At 40.4% G+C, this 24,279-nt stretch overlaps 1 protein-coding gene across 1 annotated transcript in view; it reads left to right on the forward strand.

Moving 5' to 3' along the window:
• Positions 1-18,538, forward strand: part of Prkar2b (protein kinase cAMP-dependent type II regulatory subunit beta) — a 95,212-nt gene extending 76,674 nt beyond the window's left edge. Inside the window, exons 6-11 of the mRNA XM_057782836.1 lie at positions 959-1,112; positions 7,260-7,361; positions 10,640-10,714; positions 12,778-12,843; positions 12,951-13,089; positions 16,033-18,538. Coding sequence (XP_057638819.1) covers positions 959-1,112; positions 7,260-7,361; positions 10,640-10,714; positions 12,778-12,843; positions 12,951-13,089; positions 16,033-16,166 — 670 coding nt within the window. The 3' untranslated portion in view covers positions 16,167-18,538. The remainder of the gene's footprint in view (positions 1-958; positions 1,113-7,259; positions 7,362-10,639; positions 10,715-12,777; positions 12,844-12,950; positions 13,090-16,032) is intronic.
• Positions 18,539-24,279: the final 5,741 nt, after the last annotated feature.

Raw genomic sequence — 24,279 nt, forward strand, 5'->3', positions numbered from 1 at the left:
TGCGTCATTCTATCCATTAAGAAGACAACATTCTTCTCCCTTATTAATGTCTTTTGTTTCTGTCTCTTTTCTACTTAATCCCTTTCTAACCCTTAAAAGCCGACCCTTTTTTGCCACTGACACATCCTTTTTTGTAGGATTTACCTCATAGGATATAGCTAAAGAACTCTCTTGTCTGCCTCACACGTATGCCAGCCAGCCTTTAAACCGTGGCTTCTGTTGGTGGGAAGATGGTCCTGTGCAGAAGGAATAGCTCGGTTAGTGCAGGGACATGCACACGGAGTCGGCCTACAGGAAGGCCAGCCAGAGGCTGGGGCTGACACTGCCGCTTCTCAGCTGCAGTTTGTGATTGACCGAAAGTAAAGGGTCAGGGAGGCTTTGTGGGCCAGTGTGATCTAAGAATTCAATTCTGCTTGTAACCCAAACCAGCCATGTAAAATAAGTAAGAAAAAGTTTGTTTTCTAATAAAACTGTTTTGTTTTTTTTTTTGGCAAACTGAGGTGCCAATTCCTGCTATAGTTTATGAAAGACTTGTCAGCAAATTGTTAGAGCTATAGTCTTTAAAAAAGTAGCTATTTTCTTTGGATGTCAAAAGCAATATACATTTTTTTTTTTTTTTTTTTTTTAGAAATATGAAGTATTGTTGCATGGTCAGTGCCCTGGAATCCTTCCTTCACAGTTCTTACTAAGTACAGTAGTGTTTGAACTTTGTTCCCACAGATGGCTTTCTGCACATATTCTATCATTAATTTTAAGTTTTTGTTGCTTAGTTCTTTCCCCCATTCATTGTCCCTGCCCTAGTCCAGTTGGAACAGACCAGCACTTGCTGTTATCAAAGGGCATAGCAGGCTCAGGAAATCAGTGTACAGGACTCTTCTCTGCAGTAATACCCACGGTAATGAAATGTTCCCCGAATCTCTGTGTCTCTAACTTAATATGATTTGTCTATGTCCAACAGAGGAACATTTGATATTTATGTAAAATGTGACGGCGTTGGAAGATGCGTCGGTAACTACGACAATCGTGGGAGTTTTGGAGAACTGGCCTTAATGTACAATACACCCAGAGCGGCTACAATCACAGCTACCTCTCCTGGTGCTCTGTGGGGTTTGGTAAGTAAAGAATTGACCTGATCTAAGTGTTTATTAACCATCTTCTGGATGCTGCGCTGTTGGGCACAAAGACTGGGCTAAATCAAAGACTTATGTCCTGCCTCTTCCCAAGTCAGGAGCTTGGATATGCTGGCCCTTAGAATGACATCAGATCCAAAGTGTACCCCTCTTATCCACACTTAGAAACCATGAGCCTCAACAGCTGGAGAGATGATCCAGTCCCTAAGGTGACTGCTGAACAAGAAGGAAGGTCTGAGTTCTGATTCCCAGAACCCATGTAAAAAGTCACGCACAGGGGAGGGGGTCTGGAGACAAGGGGTGGTGGGCCTGAGCATTCCTGAAGCTCGTTGGCTAGCCAGTCTAGCCAAAGACACCGTGTCTCAAAGGTGCCTGGCAACCCACAAAGACATCTGGCATCCGTCTTTGCCCTCTGTATGTATGTGGGCACACATATGCACACACCCTCACTAGCAAGTATGAATACACAAACACACACACACACACACACACACACACACGGTTGCACGTGTATTTTTCTCAGCTAGCTCTCTGAGGTATAGCCAGATAAATTAGTGGTTTTCAGAGTGAAAACTGAAAGTCACAACTGGAAACTTGTTGACGCACACATACTAGGCCCCCTCCTATTAATTCTGACTCCCGCACCACGAGCTCTGGAGAAGGGACCGGCGCTTCTGCCGTCTCTGAAGCCTTCCAGGCAATTCTGATGTTGCTGCAGCTTGAAAAAGCACTGAAAGGCAATTATCTTGATGGTGTCAACTGATTGGCAACGTGTTTGCACTCAAGAGCAGCTATGTACTGCAAAAAAAAAAAAAATTGGTACCTGTGTTTTTCACTTGGGATATTTTAAAAAATGCCTTGATTCTATACAAATCTAATCATTCTCTTTTGAGTGGGACCTAGATTTTGGTATGGACTAAGCATTCCCAACCTGGAGACTTTGAAATGTCCCCAGCCCAGAGCTTTTTGAGTACCAACGTGATTCCAGAACTGTAAAATTCCATACCTGTTACAAGTTAGTCAAAGTATGAGCACATTATGAATACTTATCAATTATCTTCAGGCCAACACATGAGCTATGGATTTTGTGTTTAGACTTGAGACATGCTCCCAAGCTGTTTTGTTAGGAGGTTTCACTATCTGGGCGGAGTTGAGTTGGGGGAGGGGTTAGGGTCTAAAATCTGAAACACTTCTGGTCTCAAGACAAAAGCTCCTCAATCTCTGTCTTTAAATAAATGTCTTAACGGTAGAAATTCTGTAGACACTGGTTCATAGACACATTTGGCTGAGGGGCTAGAGAAGGGGTGGGGTGGGATTCTTTCTCACATGGTGCCATAGTACAGAACAGAACAACTGATTCTGGAAGGCTGGGTTCTCAGACTTCATCTGGCAAGTGTGCAGATGACCCTAGGAATCCACTCAGCACCTTGCAGGGTGTGTAGATTGCACTTCTGTGGGGCTGAGGTGAGTCCGAGCTGGTTGTATTCATCAGCTCGCCGGAGGTATCTGCACTGCCTGCTCTCAGCCTTCACTTAGGCAGCAGTGGTCGACAGGAATGTCTGAAACAAAAACAGCACATCCCTTGACAAGCAAGCAGTTGTTAGGTTATTTCCCTGGGTCTTCGTAGAAAGAGGTTGTTTTTTGTTTGTTTGTCTTTGAGACAAGGTTTCTCTGCACAGCCTTGAATGTCTTGGAACGCAGAAATCTGTCTGCCCTTGACTCCCAAGTGCTGGGGTTAAAGGTGTGTCCCACAGCCTGGCCAGAAGAAGGGTTTTAACAAAGGGATGTAGGGTCACAGAATGTACACATTATCTCAGCATTTGACTCAGAAGTTGGTTTAGCTCATAAAAAATCTCACTCAAAGATGCTGGATACCGAAAACTCCTTTTTATTGAAGCCAAACAGCTACTGTCTACCTGTTCAACAGTCAGCTTTAGGAATTACGGGGTGGAAATGGAGAGTCTCGTGGGGAGAAGCCCATCACCTGAGTGTGTTAAGGTTTCTCAGATTAGAAAGTCCAAAACCAACTGAGAGCAGTCACACCAGAGCAGACCAGTCCTCACGGTATTGGGGTTCATCTTGTGTCTGCCATGACCTGCCTATTCCAGAGGGTGTAGCTGAAAATGGAGCCGTCTCACCGGAGATACCAGCTAGAGTGTCAGATAGTAACGAGGACTCCTCACGCATCCTGTCCAAGATCACACATTACCAGATTTGCCCTGAGCACCGATACTGTCAGCCCTGGTGGTTTCAGTAACAAACACACAAAAGCTCGGGGGGGTTATGTGCACAGTCCTTAAGCATTTAAGAAACGTTTTTCAGAGATTTTTTTTTTGGTAGCTTGTACATGTTAATAACATTTATAGAAAGGGGTAGTTTCGGGCTGGAGAGATGGTTCAGTGAGCTGCTCTTCCAAAGGTCCTGAGTTCAAGTCTCAGCAACCACATGGTGGCTCACAACCATCTGTAATAAGATCGGTGCCCTCTTCTGGCCTGCAGGCACACATGCGGGAAGAACACTGTATAGATAATAAATAAACAAATCTTTAAAGGGGTGAGGGGTAGTTTCTGATGCATACATATAAGTACAATATATCCTTAAAAATTATAATAAAGTACTTTTGTTGTATTGAAACTTGCTTTTTAAGATCAATTTATACAACCAGTCCCTTCTAGGGAAAGTTAGGCGGGAAGGAATCGTAAGATCCATAGCCCGCAGCCCCATGGCTGTCAGTGCCCATGTAAAGCGGGGGCCTTCTCTGAGAGCCCTACCCTAAATAGCACCTGCTGCCTTCAGCCTGGAGGTTAGACGAAGGCTAAAGCGATAAGATGAAAGCGTATGAGATTGGGCTTCCTGGACTTGCTGGGTCACAGTGGGTGTGAAATGGGACCTTTAATAGACAGCTTTCCCCCAGAGATAGAACACGTGATTTCTTCTAAGTGACTAAACTATTTCAGACTGTCTCTGTTTTAACAAAAACAAAGTCTGTCCATAAAATGTACCTGCTTCCCAAACCTAACTATCTGTGACACTCACATGGGACATAGATGTAAAAGTTTAGCCAGATGTAGAGATTCCGAGCCACCCGAGTCTTGGGTTTTAGAAATTACCTCAGCAAATTCTGATGTAGGGCCAGGCTGCAAAAGAGCTCAAAATTGTTTGCAAATTAACTCTTAAAATTAAAAGTAGGATTTTATTACATTTACTTTCTCTTTTGTTTTTGAGACGAGTTTCTCTTGTCTGTCTCAGAACTTGCATTATTAGACCAGACTGGATTCAAACTCACAGAGATCCGCCTGCCTCTGCCTCCCGAGTGTTGGGATTAAGGTATGTGCCACCATCACCCAGCATGCATTTACTTTTTTTTTTTTTTTTTTTTTTGGTTTTTCGAGACAGGGTTTCTCTGTGGCTTTGGAGCCTGTCCTGGAACTAGCTCTTGTAAACCAGGCTCGTCTCGAACTCACAGAGATTCACCTGCCTCTGCCTCCCAAGTGCTGGGATTAAAGGCGTGCGCCACCACCGCCCGGCATGCATTTACTTTTTATTTTGTGTGTATTTGGGGACACGTGTGGAGGTCATTTGTGTCCTGCTGATAGAACTCAGGTCAGTAAGCTTGGCAGTTGGTGCCTTTACCTGGTGAGCCATCTTGCTGGCCTAGGTACTGTCTTTTCAAAAACATTAGGAAGTATAAAGCCAGAATACAACTGGCATCAAAATAGTAATTAACTTGGAAACAGGCTGTCTCGTTTCTTAGTGTCTCATTCTGTCTGGCTGTTACCACAACTCACCATAGTTGGCACAGGTATTCCTGCCTGTTTTGGAGGCTAAGACTCACAAGAGCTTTTGGTGTAGGGCCAGTACCTAGATAGCCATTGTCTCACATTTGGTGGAAGGGGCAGGACAGTTTCAAAGGTCTTTTATGAGAATTACTTAATTCTGTTTAGGACAACTCCACACTCATGGCCTAATCACCTGAGGCCTATCTCCTAACACCAGCATGCTCAGGTTTAGGATTGGGACTTTGGGGAGGGGACACATATAGTCCATCATTGTTAGAGTTGTATCCATAAAATGTTGGCATAGCAAGGTATTACATAATGCCCAGTTTTAATCTTACTAAAGTGGTATAGTTACTCATTGGTGAATGCCAAACTATGTGATTATGGAGCTATTTACTGGCGCACGCCTTTAATCCCAGCACTCGGGAGGCAGAGGCAGGCGGATCTCTGTGAGTTCGAGACCAGCCTGGTCTACAAGAGCTAGTTCCAGGACAGGCTCCAAAACCACAGAGAAACCCTGTCTCGAAAAAACCAAAAAAAAAAAAAAAAAAAAAAAAAGAATAAAAAACATTTTTTGAGAATTTTTGGAACATAAAATTTTTAGGGGAAAATAGCTTTTGAGCTGTTATGTGCAAACATTTCTGTCGTTCCTAAATTAAGTTCTGCATTTTTGAGATCATATAAACATGAAAGAATTTAGACTGTAAACATGATAAAGTCTAGACTAAGACCCCAGTCAAGAATATAGGGGTTTTTGTACCTTCATTTTTAAAAGGAAAATTCTGATATTATGTGAGTCTGAAAAAAACTAATATGTATTTTTTGTTTATTTTTGTTGTTTTTGTGGTTTTTCAAGAAAGGGTTTCGCTGTGTAGCCCTGGCTGGCCTTGAACTTAAGAGATGCGCCTGCCTCTGCCTCCCAAGTGCTGATATTAAAGGTGTGTGCCACCACCACTGGTATAAATATGTATTTTTAAAAATGCTTACATTATGAATTCATTATGGATGACTTCTTTTCTACTAGTATTTCTTGTAGTTCTTACCTCAGTGTATGTATGCCTCAGGAATCTCACATTTAACTGTGTCTGTGACTGATTGAAGTAAATGCTTAAAACAATACTAAACCCAGGTTCGGTCCTATCTACTTAATTGATTTTGCAACAACCCTGCCATCTACAGTGAGGGAATGGTATTGGTATATATATATATTTTTATAGTGTGACAGTGCCTCCATGTGGGCATAGAGCCCAGTGTGCTGGTCAGAATCTGTGTCTAAAGCAGTGCTTCTCGACATCCTAACACTGTGACCTTTAATACAGCACGGTTCTCAGCTTCCTGATGCTGTGACCCTTTAAGGTAGTTCCTCATGTTGTGGTGATCCCCAATGACAAAGTTATTTTTGTTGCTACTTCATAACTAATTTTGATACTGTTCTGAATCTTAAGGTAAATATCTGAAACGCAAGATATTTGATATGCAACCCACAGGAAAGGGTCATTCAGCCCCCAAAGGGGTCACTACCCACAGGTTGAGAACCACTAATCTAAAGAATGCTTCTCTCAGCCGGGCGATGGTGGCGCAAGCCTTTAATCCCAGCACTCGGGAGGCAGAGGCAGGCGGATCTCTGTGAGTTCGAGACCAGCCTGGTCTACAGAGCTAGTTCCAGGACAGGCTCCAAAACCACAGAGAAACCCTGTCTCGAAAAAACCAAAAAAAAAAAAAAAAAAATGCTTCTCTCTCTCCCTCTCTCCCTTCCTTTCCCTTCCCATTCCTCCTCCTCCTCCTCCTCCTCCTCCTCCTCCTCCTCCTCCTCCTCCCCCTCTTCTTCTTCTTCTTCTTCTTCTTCTTCTTCTTCTTCTTCTTCTTCTTCTTCTTCTTCTTCTTCTTCTTCTTCTTCTTCCTCCTCCTCCTCCTCCTCCTCCTCCTCCTCCTCCTCCTCCTCCTCCTCCTCCTCCTCCTTCTTCTTCTTCTTCTTCTTCTTCTTCTTCCTCTTCTTCCCCTTCCATTCCCACCCCCCTTTTTGAGACAGGGTTTTTCTGTGTGGCTCTTGCCTGCCCTGGAACTCATTCTGTAGACCAGGCTGGCCTCAAACTCAGAGAGCTGCCTGCCTCTGCCTCCTTAATGCTGTACCGCCATTGCTTGGCTGAATGCTTCTTTTTCTAAGAAAATAAAGGGGAAAAAACGTATACAGTAAATTTTGTGCTCAAAGAAATAAAAATATGAAATTAGTTGAGAGTCTAATCATGTTATAATCTTTAACTTTAACGTCATCAATTATTGTGTAATCCTTGAAGGGAATGGAAGTATTTGCTCAGATTTTAACTGCCTTTGTGTTTACTGCTCTCTTTAGGACAGGGTAACCTTCAGGAGAATAATTGTAAAAAACAATGCCAAAAAGAGAAAGATGTACGAAAGCTTTATTGAGTCGCTGCCATTCCTCAAGTCCCTGGAGGTGAGTGTTATACCAAATCCGCGAAGTCCCGGCAAAAGCCAACAAGGAAACCAAGAGTCCCGTATATTAAAGCAAAGAGCCTTTATTTAAATCAAGTTTGCAAACTCGGTCTCTCCGCATGTCCAGTGCATTGGAATAACCGGAGAACCCCGAGCTCAGTTAGAATTGGGTTTTTATAGTAGTAAAGGTGGGGTGAGGAGTTCTCTGAGGTTCAGGGCCCCTGATTGTCTGACAGTTGTCTAGGGGTGTCCTGGTGAGTGTGCTGGCAGGTGGTCCTATCTACAGAGGTTGGAATGTTAGGCATTTCCTTTGAATGGTCTGCTCCTGGGTGGTGGTCAGGTAATCTCAGCTTGTGGTTCTTTCCTGCTACCAGGTATTGCTTCAGGGTAAACTCCGGAGACTCAGAGTTCTACTCTGGCAGGTGATAATGGTTGGAAGTAAAGAGCCCAGACTTAGCTTATCAAGGCTGGCCCCCACACTGTGGCTGCTTTGTTTAGACAGTCTGGTGAGGAGGCCCAGCTGATAAAAAAGCTAACCATGCTGACAACTCCAGTTCCCACATAAAGATGGAAAGGTCTCCTGATCTCCACACAGTGTGTGCTGTAGTACCCCCACAGTAATAATGATGATGATAATTTTTAATGTCTTTTCATATTTTCCTATGAAAAGAACAGATAGTGACATTAGGTTTCATTGCTAGCTCTTTTACTGCCTATAAGTACATTTTATTATTGTGATTGGAAAATAAGGCTCTTATCTAGAGTCTATAGCAATTTTTTAAAGATTTATTTATTTATTATGTATACAATGTATACATTTATTTATTATGTATACAATGTTTTGCCTCCATGTATGCCCACACGCCAGAGGAGGGCGCCAGATCTCATTACAGATGGTTGTAAGTCACCATGTAATTGCTGGGAATTGAACTCAGGACCTTTGAAAGAGCAGCCAGTGCTCTTAACCACTGAGCCATCTCTCCAGCCCCATCTATAGCAAATTTATAGGTACCATTTATCTAATAGCATAAAGAGTTAACTGCTGGCTATCCCTTTACAGGGAGGAACTACCTAAACCCAGGAGGTCCTCATTGCCCCACCCCCAACCCCCAGGGTTGTTACTGTTTGTTCCCCTTTCTCTCTACTTTTAAAGTTGGCATTCCTCAGCTTTGGTTTCTTCTGTACCTACATACACTTACTTGGTTTGTGAGAATTTGAAATATGAATCACACATACTTTAAATCTCAGGCCTTATAAGTTCCCCCTAAAATGATCCTCTCTGTCAACTACTAATTTAACATCTTCTGTCAGAAACCTGTGCACATCTTAGCCTGGACCAGATGCCCCAAATCACCCTTTTTGCTCTTCGTCTTGTTACGTTTCTGTCGCTGTAGTAAGACTCCCTGACCAGGGAATTTATGAAAGAAAACATTGAATAAATTGGGCCTGTAGTTTCAGAGTCCATGATCGTGGAGCAAAGGCAAGGCAGCAGGAACAATTGAGACCTTACATTTTGATCCATAACTGTGAGACAGAACGCGCAGAGAACAGCTCAAAGCCTACCTCCAGCTAGGTCACACTTCTGAATCCTATCCTACCAACTGGGAACCTATGGGTGTCATTCTTCAGAATATCTGTAATATCCAGTCATCTTCCACTACCTTCACCAGTATCACCTCTGTCTGTATCATCATTAACTCTTGTATGACTTTTATCAGACATCTACAGGAGCCTGTGGGTCCTAGACCTCCCCTGCCTTCTGTTATCCACTCTTCCAGGACAGGATAACTTTGCTGGCCCCTGAGGACCTGCCCAGTATCCTGCCTCACCTGTGTCCCTCTGACAACATTCCGACTGCTCCACATTCACCCTGCCTCACACACTAGCTTCTTCCCGTGACACAAACAAGCCAGCCCTCACCTCAGACCTGTGCACTTGCTTTCCGCCTAGAACAGCCTCCTGCACAACTTTATGGATCTCTTTCATTTCTTAGCCCAATATCTTCTCAACGAGACCGATTGTTTCTTATCTATGAGGGCAGACACTTGTGGAAGAATTGTTACCTTAAGAATTCAGCTTTGCCGTAATTTCATTGGTTCTAGATAAATAGGTGTATGTCTTACGGTGCTCTAAAATGGCACACATCAGCACAGTAATGTCTCTCTAGGGTTGCTGGTTTATGCCCGGAAGAACCTTGGCCACACCGTGGAATGCAGAGGGAGTTGACTTCTCCTGCAGCTCCAGCCCTCAAATAGAACACATCAGGGAGGCCGTCCAGTCAGACTGAGCCATGTGACCCAGGAAGGGACTTTGGCAAACTGGAGAGCATGTGCTCCCTCTAAGGGAGCAGCTGTCATTCCGCCGTAGCTTTATTGTGCCATATGGAAATCTGGGCTGGTAGTTTCTCAGTCTGCCGTTATTTTATGGAAAAAAATAGAAATACAAATTTTTCTGTTTGAGAATCCTAGCAGTTAATCTAACAACCACACAAGCAAACACTGTTCAGTTTATTTAGCAGTATAGGCTACCCCCTTTTAAGTGGTCTGTGTATTACTTAGGGTTTGCTGGAGGAAGAGAGAATTTATGTAATATATAAATATATAATATATGCTGATGTATAACAATTACATTTGTGCCTATGGCGAATATGTAATACTGTATATATATGTAGTCTCCTTTACATATGGAGACTTATTGTAGGCTGTGGCATTGCTAGTCCAATAATAGCTACCTACTAATGGAAAACTAAGAACCCAGTAGTTGTTCAGTCTACGCGGCTGGATCTGTCAGCTGGTCTTTGGTGTATGACAGAATCCTGAAGAAGTGGACTCTAATGCCAGGGAAGGAAGGAAAGCTATAGCAAGCGGGGGGGGGGGGGGGCACTGCCTTCTTTCCTGTTCTTTCTGTGGGCAGTGCAACAACAGGTGTGGCCCAGATTAAAGGTGGATCTTTAATCACTTCAAGTCTTTAATTAAGAAAAAAATTCTGGGGCTGGAGAGATGGCTCAGCAGTTAAGAGCACTGACTGCTCTTCCAAAGGACCTGGGTTTAACTCCCAGCACCCACATGACAATTCACAACTGTCTGTGTAGCTCCAGTTCCAGGAGATCTGACATCTTCACACAGACATGAATGCAGGTAAGACCCCAATGTAAATAAGAAAAATAATCCCTCAGAGGTATATGCAACCATTTGGGTTGTAGGTAATCCCAGATGTCGTCAGGTTGACAAGAACAGCCGTGACCGTCTTTTTCTTTCTGATACTGTATTCTCCTTGTAGGTTTCTGAACGCCTGAAGGTGGTAGACGTGATCGGCACCAAAGTTTACAACGATGGAGAACAGATCATAGCTCAGGTATGATACCATGTCAGTCCGTGTGGTGTTAAGTTCAGGAACGTCTCGTTAAACGTGGTTTAATAATCAGCATGCGACGTTGGATTTAATGAATATTACTTCTACCAAACAACTCACTAAAAATGCTTTTACAGCCAGTAAGTAATTTGGATGTTTTTGTTTATATAATTTATTCCAAATGGATTTTCATTAAACCATTACCTGACTCTCTGAGTGGTTTTACAGTTTGTAACATGAAATCCACATGTATAAAAGGGTGTCACATATGAAACGGAAGTGGTGGCTCTCCCATGAACCCAGCTCCATTGCGAGAGGATAAAGAGATTTGCATGATCAGGTCTTGAGACCTCCTACGGCTGCTTCCGGATAACATTCGCAGAGAAGAGCACTGGATACGTTAATACAAGTCTGCTCTAACCCTCATGCTTTTTAAACATGGTTTCTCCCTGTGGGAAACCAACTGTGTTGTGTACAGCGCCATAGTCAGCCAGAGAGCTCCTAGAAAGTAGGCTCTGTAGACATTTGAAACATACATGACTTGAGGGCATTTCTAATATTCTGTGGGTTTTTTTTTTTTTAAATCACAACAGTCTACTGTACTCGTCTATTTGAATTATTCTCTTTTTCATCATATTAAAATTTATTTTACATACCAACGACAGTTTCCCCTCCCTCCTCTTCTCCAACTCCCTTCCCCGGCTCATCCACTTCTCTGTCTCCACTTAGATGGGGTAAGGCCAAGATTCTAGGGCTGTTTGAAGAAAAGACCATGGTTTAGAAGGCCAATAAGTATCTTTCTGTCCTTACCCCCACCTGCCTTATCACACACACACAAACCACAGAGTGGCATATAGAGTTCTTATCTCTACCAGTGCTCAGCCCAAAGGGGAGATCCCGTCCTCAGACTGCCTCCTCAGACTGCATCCTTAGACTGACTGCTTCGATTGCTGCCTCAGACTGCACTGAGCTCCTGCCTCCTCCTGCCTTAGATTCCTCTCTCTGTCCAACCATATCACTTCTGTCTCCACCTCCTTAGTGCTGGAATTAAAGGCATGTGATCCCAAATGCTGGGATCATTTTTGTGTGAGCTCTATTTCTTTTTTAGACTGGATCAATTTTGTATGGCCCAAGGTAGCCTTGAACTAACTAACAGAGATCCACCTGCCACTTTACGCCTGAGTCCTGGGGTTAAAGGTGTATACCACCACTGCCAGGCCTCTAGTGGCTTAGCTGTGCTCTCATCTTCAGACAAACTTATTTGTTAAAACACAAAGAAAATATCACCACATATACTATCCTATATTTTAGAAATCTAGGCCTAACATTTATTTTTGTTATATAATCTCTGGTTTTGTTTGAGGTCCTAGAGATTAAGGTAAAAGTCAGAACCTTGAGTATGTTGGTTGTAGTACTGTCTTTAAATTATACCAGAGAGGTTTTCAAATATTCGTGTTTCTCTGGATTCACGGGAAGGACTTGAAACAGTGAACAGAAATCTTCCATAGCATGTTTGAGGGGGCAGCATTAGAAATCAGAGTTTGTGCAAAACCCACGCCACCATCCTTTCCAGTTCCAGTGGTCTTTTCAGAAGCTGGAAGTACACTGACTGTAGACATCTCAAAGTCCTTTGCTTCTGAATGCTCCCAGGTTCTTTCTGCTCCTGGCAAGTCACTGTGCTAACACGTGTTACTTTAGGTGGACACAGGGAGCATGTTGCTAGACACCAAGGAGCACAGAGTGTACCGACATAGCCTGCTGATGGAAGAGGCTGCCGGGATACACCGCTGTGCTGTCCTTTCTGTGTATGGTTCAGCACAGAATTTGGGGGACGATTCCTAGCTCGGGTTACTTGCCATATTTTCTGGTAGAGAGTGTGTTATTGCAAATGTTTTTACAAATAAAAATGTTACATAATTATCAGCCATTACCTCTGAGTGTAGATGAAATGGCCTCTTAAATATGACTTCACTTACAGACTGGAATCTGTACCCTGCCTTCAAGGACATGATTTCAGGGTTGCTATGGAATTCTCATTTTTCACTCTAATTTTTTTCTTTTAATAGGGAGATTTGGCAGATTCTTTTTTCATTGTAGAATCTGGAGAAGTGAAAATTACTATGAAAAGAAAGGTAAAACATTTATCAACTCTAAAATTCTGCATATTAGCAAGGAAAATAATGGATTTTTTTTTAATGATGGTAGACTTAAATGTAACTCGCGTCAATTACCTTCCCAGGGCAAATCGGAAGTGGAGGAGAATGGTGCCGTGGAAATTGCTCGGTGTTTTCGGGGGCAGTACTTTGGAGAGCTGGCCCTGGTCACTAACAAGCCAAGAGCAGCGTCTGCACATGCCATCGGGACTGTCAAATGTTTAGGTAGGGTCAGTGGTGGACCTGTTATGTCTGCACTCCAGACACTCAAATCATATGGGGCATTATTGGGTTCACAAGTGCCAAAGTCCTCACAAAATATGACCAAGGTTTGGACTTACTTTAATTATTAAAAAAAGAACTCCCAGTTAACGAGTTTTGTATTTAACCTGTCAAGAAAACGCCATGCATTGTATTCCCCAAAAGAGAAGGCTAAAATGGAATGCCAGTGAAGAAACGCAGCCATCCCCCTGGTCCCCGGGATGGCGGTCAGGTCTGTCCGCACATAATCAATTGCTGTTATCAGATTGTTATGGCTTTGTTCTACCAAGGGAGCTTGGCAGACATGCCACTTCCAGGTGGTATCTATGGAGATTTTTTTTTTTTTTTTGTCTTAAGAAATCACTCAGGTAATGAAGAACATGGTTTAGAAAATAGCAACATAAATGACATTTTAAAAATTGATTCAGTAATAATCCCCTCCATGTTCCTCACAATTCAAAAAGGTAAAAGTTAGTTTCGGTGATTTTTAAGATTTGCAAGGTTCCTCGGAATTGAATTCTTTGTAGAGTCATGTTGTAAAAGGTTCTCAGAAAGTGCAATATTAGTAACACAATCCTCTGATCCAAAGCTCACAGAGTCTCCTCAAAGATGTTGATTGTAAGATAAAGGTGCTTATTTATTTCGTTATATTAAAGGAAATGGGAGAAATACAGGAAGTATAGAAAAACATACGAAGTTCTAAGACACACCCATGTCATCACCATCTGCCCATGGCTTCCTCTGTCGTAATTCCTGTTGGATTTGCATAGTTTTCTGTTTTTAAACAATTTTTCACTATAGGAATTTTATTAATACATCACATTTTTTATATTCTATTAGGAAGAGGTAAATATATGCATGATAAATTATCTAACCACTCACTGGTAAATGTTTTATGAGCTTTGGGTTCAATTTGTATGTGTATATATGTTTTTTTTGCTGTTGTTTCGTTTGTTGGTTTTTCAAGACAGGGTTTCTCTGTGTAACAACCCTAACTGTCCTGGAACTAGCTCTGTAAACCAGGCTGACCTCGAACTCACAGAGATCCGCCTGCCTCTGCCTCCCGAGTGTTGGGATTAGAAGCGTGTGTCGTGCCACTACCTCTAAGTGCAGAGGTGACTTTTGCCTTAGGAATGGTTTTCTGACTAGGTCTTTTAAAATGATTTTTCTTTCATTAGTACATATTAACTTGTATAAAGTTGCAACCCTTTCACGAGCAGCACGTGCTTTGCATATTCACAGTAATTACCCTCTCCTTCTCCCTGTTGATCCCATTCTACTTTTCAAATAGTTCCCTTCCAACTTCATGTTTCTCCCCCGCCCCATCTGAAGAAAAACAAAGTGTCTGCTTCACTTAAGATGGTATTTCTAAGCTTTGTTCATCTTTCTGCAAATGTCACAATGTGTTTTTCTTTTTAGCTGAGTAGCAGTGCATTGTGTGTATAATTTTTATTTTCCATTTGTTGATGGATACTGAGGCCGAGTTCATAGCTTGACTATTGTGAATGGTGCTGCTCTATACACGGGCAAGTGGGTATCTCTACTGTGTGCTGACTTTGACTCCTTCAGACATGCCTAGGAGGGGAGAGCCTGGATAAAATGGTGGGTCTAGTTTCATTTAATGAGGAACTTACATACCTATTTCTAGTGGCCACACTGATCTCATCAATGGTGGATAAGGCTTCCATTCTTCAAGAGGCCTTGTCAACTTTTGTTGTTTCTTGATGATAGATGCTTTGACGGGTGAGATGGAAATCTCAATGTAGTATTGATCTGCATTTCTCAGATGGCTATTTTTTTTATGTATTTTTTGGCTACTTGTTTTAAGAAGTAGTTCATTTGTCTATTTAATGACTCAATACATACAGGCCACTTTCATTTTTACTAATTTTTTAATTTTTACTAAATTTTATTTTTACTAATGTGCCATGCAAGAATGTCCATGAAGCCTTACAAACTTTACCTTTTTTACCTATGCAAATTTGAGAGATAGATTTTGATATGTTAAGCAGTATATTATAAACTCAAGTTTTAAAATACAGGAGACAGCCATGTTTGGTGTCTCCTGTCTGTAATTCCAGCACCTGAAGTGTGGGGTCATTAATTCAAGGTCTTGTTGAAGGTCATTGAAGGTCACTGTGAATGAATTACATAAACCAAACAGTCTCAAAACCAAAAACACAAAATAAAATGCATGAGGCAGACAAGCAAAGTGATACATATATTGATAGATGCAGAAAAAAGCATCATATTGATCACGATTTTGAATTGCATAGACAATGGTATGAATGTCTAAAAATCTTCACACCATGCTACTGTACACTCAGAACAGGAAAAGAAACTCATGTACCACTTTTGGGGAAGGCGGTTATGTTTATCTTTGAAAGCCCAGAGGCTGTGCCATGTTTGACCCTCATTTCCCCAACGTGGATCAGGCACCTCCCACCAACTCCGCCACAAGTCCTTCATCTGTCATAACATCCCAGACTGTAACCAGCAAAGGTCCTATTTCCTTTTTTTTTTTAAATATTTATTTATTTATTTATTTATTTATTATGTATACAATATTCTGTCTGTGTGTATGTCTGCAGGCCAGAAGAGGGCACCAGACCTCATTACAGATGGTTGTGACCCACCATGTGGTTGCTGGGAATTGAACTCAGGACCTTTGGAAGAGCAAGCAATGCTCTTAACCACTGAGCCATCTCTCCAGCCCCCTATTTCCTTTTTGAAGCAGAACATTTTAACCTTTTTTTTTCCTCATATTTTTATAATATCTAACTAAAAATTCTCTTGGGTTGTTAACATATCAAAATGGCGGTATCATAGTAGAAAGGAATGGCTTAGGAATTTCAGAGTTATGCAGGGAATGGTATTTTCAATTTATTTATTTTTCTTTTCTCTTAGCCATGGATGTGCAAGCATTTGAAAGGCTTTTGGGACCTTGCATGGAAATTATGAAAAGGAACATCGCCACCTATGAAGAACAATTAGTCGCACTGTTTGGAACAAACATGGATATTGTTGAGCCCACTGCATGAAGCAAAAGTACGGAGCGGAAAGAGCATTAGTGAAACAGTTACGCTGTAGTGGTTAGTCCACTGAGAATGTGTTTGTGTACATGCCAAGCATTTTGTGATTTCAGGTTTTCCTTTTTTAAACAAAAAAAAAACATTTACAATGTATCAGTAAACAGTAGTGATTTAATAGTCAGTAGGCTTTAACATCACTTTCTAATGGGTAGTTCATTAAAAAAAATCAACATATTCATAAAAATGACTTTTTATTCCATAAAATTATTTGAAAGTTTTATTCAAATGGTTATATTGAAAGCGTACATGTTTAATAAGATAATTAAAAGATGTAATCATAGGCCGATCTGTGTGTTTGATTTATTCAAATATCAAATTAGTGACTATCCCTTTGAAGAGGGAAGTTGGTAATGACTCATGCGACTTAACATGACATCACGTTCTTCTTATAATCCATCATCCAGTAAATGTCGGTCATTTCATTTTCTGGTATTTCTGGCTTGATAAGTTATTTGTTAGCCTTGGCCTATTGGTGAAATGGTATAAAACGTCATATGCAATTTAAAAATTTTTTATATTTTTGCAATAAAGTACGTTTTGACTACTTTGACAGATGTCGGTGAGTAGCCTACGCAACTGCGTGGCTTTTGAGACTTGACAACTTAGTCATGATAATTGGGCAGAGAGTCTTTTAAGATGAAAGATCATAAATGCAGTTTCTTTTTTTTTTTTTTTCTTCCGCAAGACATTTCTCGTGCAGCCCTGGCTGTCCTGGAACTCACCCTATAGGCCAGGCTGACTTCAAACTAGAGAGATCCGGCTGCCTCTGCCTCTTGAGTAATGGAATTAAAGGCGTGTGCCACCACCGCCCAGCCCATAAACACATTTCTCATCATCAAATATATGGTGTCACTGCTTCCTTTTTGATTTTGCAACTCCTGTATTCTTTATAAATTGCATTTGGACATTTAATGTGACAAAGATTTTTTTTAAGCTATTTAAACTTAATCGAACATTTTTTTGTCCTCTTAATGTTCCAAATCTTATATTTAGAAAAAGGAAAACTTTACTATGAAAAATTGTTTGGGATTCTTATCCACATGCCCACAGGATATTTCTTTGCTCTTTATGGTCTGCATACTACAGTCCGGTGCACATGTCTGTGCCCATGTTTTTTTGCTTTTTAATTCCTTGTCATAATTGCTAACTGGCAAGCTCATTGATCTGCAGCCAATCAAGTGTGTTTTGTCTTTTCCAATCCTTAAAAACTCTAATGCAGTGGTGGAAATAAGTTTGTATATAAGCAAAGCCATACATAATGAGTAATGGAATTTCTGTCTGTACTACTTATCATTAGGCCTTGTCCTTAGCTTTAAAGTCAACTCAGAGTAAAAAGTACACAAAGTACAAAATTTTACTAGGTTTTCTTTGGTCACTATATGCTTATTTTTATGCCAGATACGATGAATTGTTATATACAACCAAAGTAATATACTTTTACACAACTTTCAGGCCCCATGACCAAATGTCTAGAGACATTAGTTCTCACCAGTTATTCACCTTCAAATGGGTAATTTCACTTTGGGAAACATGTTGTAAGGTACAGAGGTATCTATATATGTGAAATTCATCTATGGCTGTCATGATCTTATAAGGGAATGTTTATAGTCCTACATGTACATGAAAACATGGCTAGAATGTTAATTGGATAATGCATAAACAAATTAAAGTATGTAAACTATAGCTTTAGTCATGTTTTAAAATACTACTATTTTTGCAAAATCTGTAGGAAAAAGAGCTCTCTCTACATGAAGGTAACATGTTTTCAAAAGCCATGTGTTAAACAAGGAAAAATTCCAAAAACAGAAAAACAAGAAAAATGCCACCCGAATTCCCGGTTCATCATTCTGTGTTCCTTATTCCCTTTTCCAAGTTCTCTTTTGTTGCATTGCATAAGCGGATTGTTAGCGTTCATGGAACAGTAAATGAATGCCTGTCGAATAAAGAACTCCAACCAAGGCTATAAATGCCAGTTACGTCATTTTTAGTATTGTTGGTTATATTTAAAATTTCCTTATAATAAAGCACACTTTTATAATAAATGTTTTAAGCATTGTTTTCTTTTTTATGGTTTGTCCAGTGTATAAATGTAACAAAAATCATGAAATATGTTCCATGGAAGTTATAACCCCATAGCATACTGCAGTAAGAAAGTACGGTTTTGCATGACTGTAGGTCTTTGTAAGCTTTTTAACTATTGGTTAAATTTTTAACACTTGTGATATGTTGCACATTATTTTGGTCATTTAGAATAACCAACTAAATATGATTGACTAGGGAATTTACGTGTAAAACTTTCTAATTAAAACAGCTCAAGTTTGGCTTGTGGATGTCATTATTAAATCACTAATGAGGAATCTTACTGTCCATGTTTCCATTCAAAGATGGCACCTCTTAAGTACATCTGTGGCCAGGAAAGTGTTAGGAATCTGTCCTGGAGAACAAGAGTCTTCATTTTGTTTTAAGTAAGTTTAAAAGGGTATTGTGTTTCTTGCTTATCATTACGAATTAAGACTTAGCATCTATATTTTAACAAAAATACTACCTGCAATAGAAGTTGGATAAATATATTTGGGTTACTTTTTTTTTTTTTTGTTTTTCGAAACAGGGTTTCTCTGTGGCTTTGGAACCTGTACTGGAACTAGTTCTGTAGACCAGGCTGGTCTCGAACTCACAGAGATCCGCCTGCCTCTGCCTCCCGAGTGCTGGGATTAAAGGCGTGCGCCACCACCGACCGGCTTATTTGGGTTACTGTTAACATTAGTTACCAAGTCATGCAAAATGCTTTATGTGAAGATTTTGCAATGAAACAAGGACTTGGGATTTCCCTGAGAAGTGTAGGAGTGAGAAGTGTGCAGAGCTGTTTCTGTGTACAAAGTATGTTTAAAACAACACAGACAGCTTTTTTGAGAAGTGTTATGATGATTAGGTAGCTTTCTATGGTCTTAAAACACTAGGTTTGAAGGGCTTGCTCTAGACCTTTGTTAGGCAGCTAACACTCCAGAGAGAAACAGGAGCCAGAGGCAGACAGATCTCCTGTATTGCGGGGAGGGGAAGGAGGGAGCACCTAAAATAAATAAATCCTATCATTGTAACTCATGAATTGTCAAAATGTAAGCTGCCAAATATACTAATTATTTTTTGGAAGATCTGTGTACCCAACACCAAGACTATCTCTGTTTGCTGCGTACCAAGGAGAAACCATCTTCACCAAGACCGTGTTGTACATCTGTGGCAGAAGTTATGAGGAATGGACATTTCTTCCTTTCATTGTTAAAGTCATAGCCTATAATCCAATTAATGTCAGTTAAAAGCGTAGTCTGATAGAACACAAAGTCAAAAAAGTCATAGCCTATAATCCAATTAATGTCAGTTAAAAGCGTAGTCTGATAGAACGCAAAGTCAATTTTGAAGTCATAGCCTATAATCCAATTAATGTCAGTTAAAAGCGTAGTCTGATAGAACGCAAAGTCAATTTTGAGGGGAAATTTTTTTACTAACGTGTAGCACAATTAATAAAAATCCAGAGACAGATATTGGAGTTCAACCTGAAGAACAGAAAAGCAGAGTAGCCAGTCACTAGAGAGCTCTTACCTCTGTGAAATCTTCAGACTGAAGGTCTCGTCCTGCCTTATATTCCTCTCTAGTGCAGGGATTAAACGCGTGACCACCACCGCCCGGCCTCTATGGTGAAGTTTTGTGGCTACCACTGCCTGATCTGTATGGCTGACCAATGTGGCTGTTTTACTTTCTGATCTTCAGACAAGCTTTATTAAAATACAAATAAAATATCACTACAAATGGTGTGTTTATTTTTTGCATATGGTAAGTTTACAAACCAAAACAATACATATAAGTCTTTAGTGAGCATCTGTCATGTGAACATGAGGAGATGTGACCTATCATTTGTATTAAAATGAAGGGCCACCTCCTTGGGGATGTGGTTTCCTCAGATTTTGATTTAACCATAGCCTGAATCTTGCCATTCTCCTAGATAGAAACATGAGACTACAAAGTGGCGTGTAGGTGTACATGGCATATACACATAGGTGTATATAACATTTACACATAATTTGTTAGCACCATTTATAAATGTTTCATGGTAGCATGTTAGTACATTATGTACTCTTAACTGAAAACAAAAATTATCTTTTTTTCCTTCTATGCACAAGGAAAAGTTAGAACAAATAAGACGAGCCTTGGTTGTTTTCCCATCCCCCCCATTTGGCTCTTTTTAGTAGATAAACTGGGAATACAGCAAGTAGAACAACCCATGGTGTATGGGATACAGGTGCCTTTCTAGAACCCCAATCTTCCCTATTAGCCCCCAAGTGTAGTTTGTGGGCTCATCCATTTACTTATAAAGGAGTAGAGGAAAAGACTCAGAAGTCCTCTGTGGTGTAGGGAGGAAGGTGTAATGGTCTTAACCAGCCTGCCCGCCCCCAAGAAAAATTAACACTGTGTGGGCTGGTGAGATGGCCTGAGTCTTATCTCTAGGACCCACACAGGTGTTAGCCAGGCACGCACACACACACTGCACAGATCCAGCAAACTCTGAACAACTAACATCCGGGTGTTCATCTGGTAAGTTCCCAACCCTGCTTTGGGTGCATCCATCCTGATACAAAACCCTGAATTATCTCTATTACCTCATTTTGGCTTCTACAGACTTGGTCTTGCTATGAAGCCTCACGTGGTCTGAAACTTAAGATTCTCCTGCCTCTGCCTCCCGAGTGCTGGGATTAAAGGTGTGAGCCACCACCGCCTGCTAGACTGTTATCTCTTAAAGTCCAAATGAAAATAAAAACATATAACTGTTATAGACTCCCCATAATCAAATTTCTTGCGGCCATTGCAAGTTTAGTGTCTAAACTTGAACCCAACCTTTCCCCTATATCTCTTCCCATATCCCTATTTCAATTGGGGACATGAATAATCTGTTATGTAAGCAAGAAGCCCAACAGTCTTTCTTGCTTTGTCTTCTGTTGTTTCTTCTTCCTGATTGGTATAGGGAGAAGACACTCATACATCAGCCGCCAGAGGTCTTGCTTCATGGTCATCTGAACAAAATCTAAACTTCCAGTTGCATCATTCAAGGCTATGAGGCACGCATTAATGATTCAGTTCCAAACTGGTGCTCATTGCCTTCGAGGCATTTTACTGCATGTGTTACATGAATACTTTGAACTAAGTTAATTATAAAGTAACTTGTTTTCAAGCAGTTAGATAATATGGGGAGGTATTTGTGTGGTTTAAATATTCTATTAAAAAGCTATCTGAAACTTTGGGGATAGTACTTTGAACTATACGGTTTATTTTCTTTCTCAGTCGTAGAATTTGTTGAACTGTTTGATAATGTGAACAGTGATACCATGAATATTCAAGTAGCATCATGGGCATTCTCAATTCTTTGTTTGGCAAAGTAGTAATTGTTTAAGATATGGGGGTACACAGGGAAATCACTCAATTTCATCTCTAAATAGATGAAGTAAGTTCTAAGTAGGGTTTGTCTAATTTCCAAACTATATTTTAACCACCTTTAACCATCTAAGACTTGTCTTTTATTTTTTGGATTTTTCGAGACGGGGTTTCCCCATAGCTTTTGGTTCCTGTCCTGGAACTAGCTCTTGTAGACCAGGCTGGCCTCGAACTCACGGAGATCCACCTGCCTCTGCCTCCCGAGTGCTGGGATTAAAGGCGTGCGCCACCACCGCCCGGCCCTAAAACTTGTTTATAACAAATAAATATTCAAACTGATAATAATTTGAGATTTCCCCTCACATTTTAGCATAGATTTTATGCACGTGTACAGTGTACGTACTAAGAGGGAGTATTAAAGTGATTTTTAATGTTAATCTTATTATGAAAACATCTTAAGATGACTCTGTATATCTGTTTTAGTCAAAGAGTCTAACTTACATAAGGTTTTACTAAGATCTTATTAGTCTTTGTTCTAGCTCTTGTATTAGCTGCTTTCTTTTCTTTCTTTTTTTTTAATATTTTGGTTAACCAAGAATTAATGCTATTCATGTTAAATATGCATAAGGTGATAAGGTGCTCAGTTTCCCCAGGAAGTCAAAAGACAGGATTAAATATCCACTAAAAGGTGGTGGGAATTCCAATAATTATATTTATCTATGATTAAACTATTTGAATCTAACTTATATTTGAAGATTGGACACAGTAAGATAAAGTATGACAAATGTTTTAAATCTTTGTATAGTTGTCAGTACTAAATATATGAATGAGTGAGAAAGATTTATGGAGTCCACAATTGATAAGGCTTCATAATTAATGTACAGTATCTTTACCAGAGTTGAACTTATTCATCACACCCTGGTAATTTCCAGCTTTAAAAAAAAAAGTCACCGCTAAGGCTTTCAGTAAGACCTTCAAAGTGTTTTTATATTCGGCTTCCCTCCCCCTTCTTTTAGAACATCCAAGGGAAACTGGTGTTATAGTTTACATACTCAAGAGGGATAGAGAGATCTAAGGCTCACAGCTTTTGTTGATTTCAGTTTTGGAAACTACAACATATTAATTTTAAATGATTAAATATACCCCAAGGATAGAAATATTAATATTTTGGTTAAGAAATTAAATATAATTTAAAAATTTAAATATAAATTAAAAATTTATATTTTTAAAGTAATGATCACAATCACTTTTCATTAAAAGAAAAAAACAAGCATAAAATGGCTGGAATAGTCATGCTTTTTGGGATCACTACAGTATCTGAAAGACGTACATTAAAATCTTCTTTTTACTTAGGGGGAAAATTGGCATCTTGTTGGGTTTCCTCTAGATTATTTTGAGGAAAATAATGCTTGATTACTGTATATGTAAATCTCTGCTCACTTGGGAGGGCTATTTTAGGAATAGTTTCTATTTCAAGAGTCCAAATGAAGAACTCAAAGGAATTTGAAACCTTGTTTTAGTCATACACAGGTAGTCTTTACTGATTCTGCTATGTAGATTTTGGGTACATTTGAAAATTCAAGAGATGCGGCAGCTTGAAAGATCACTTGAAAGATGATTTTGCCGGGTGCACGCTTTTAATCCCAGCACTTGGGAGGCAGGCAGATCTATGTAAGTTCGAGGCTCGAGGCCAGCCTGGTCTATGGAGGGAGTTCCAAGACAGGCTTCATAGCTACTGAGAAACCCTGTCTCGAAAAACCCAAAATAAATAAATAATAAAATAAAAAGATTTTTAATTCTTCCCCGAATCGACTTTAGCAGCATTCTTACTCATTTCCTTCCTCTCAATTGTCAGCACATCTCTAAGAATCGAAAGAAATAAAAACTAATCCATGGCTTAAATGACTAAACACTTAAGGTTCAAATAAAAAAAGCTCAATAATGCCTACAGTAATGCTTATAATGTGAGTAGTAAAAATGCCAATTACAGATTAGCTGCACCCAGCTGCTATGAGCAACCTCCTTTAAAGGGAAGGTAGTAACTAAAGCAGAGAAGCCATTCCCTGCTTCTGATGAGACCGCCTTAGAAAAGTCGGGAAGAACCCCTAGTGGAAACAGAGTGGAAAGACAGTTTTCTTTCTGAACGCTCAGGACGGGAGACACAGTTAAAATATTCACCCTAGAAACAAGTAATCCAGCAACTACGTAACTCTGGACCATACACTATAACTATATCCCTTTGTGTGAACTTAAAAGAATGTAGGCCTATTCAGAAATACCGCTTCAAACGCCTCAATTTCAAAGCAATGGTCGGTCCCCTTAACATCTGTGTAAATCTCGAGACTGCGATCGTCTCATCCCTAAACCCTACAGTACTTGGCTGTGTCTCAACCCATCCCGGGTAAACTGAACATAACTGGTAAATCTTTCCGAGCTGTGGGCGTGATGAGGCAAGGACTGAGTTAAAGAATCTAGCTCATCCGCTGCGGGAGGGCAGCCCTGAATCTACCTTTGTCAACCCCATAATGCCTGGGCCGTGATTTGTGAGTGATCAAGTCCCTGGCGAGACCGCACCGCTTCCGCTTGTGCAGTCATCTTCTTCCCCTCGCACTAAAACAATACCTTGGCCATCTGCCAAACTCTG

Source organism: Chionomys nivalis, chromosome 10, assembly GCF_950005125.1.
Source record: "Chionomys nivalis chromosome 10, mChiNiv1.1, whole genome shotgun sequence".
NCBI lineage: Eukaryota > Metazoa > Chordata > Mammalia > Rodentia > Cricetidae > Chionomys > Chionomys nivalis.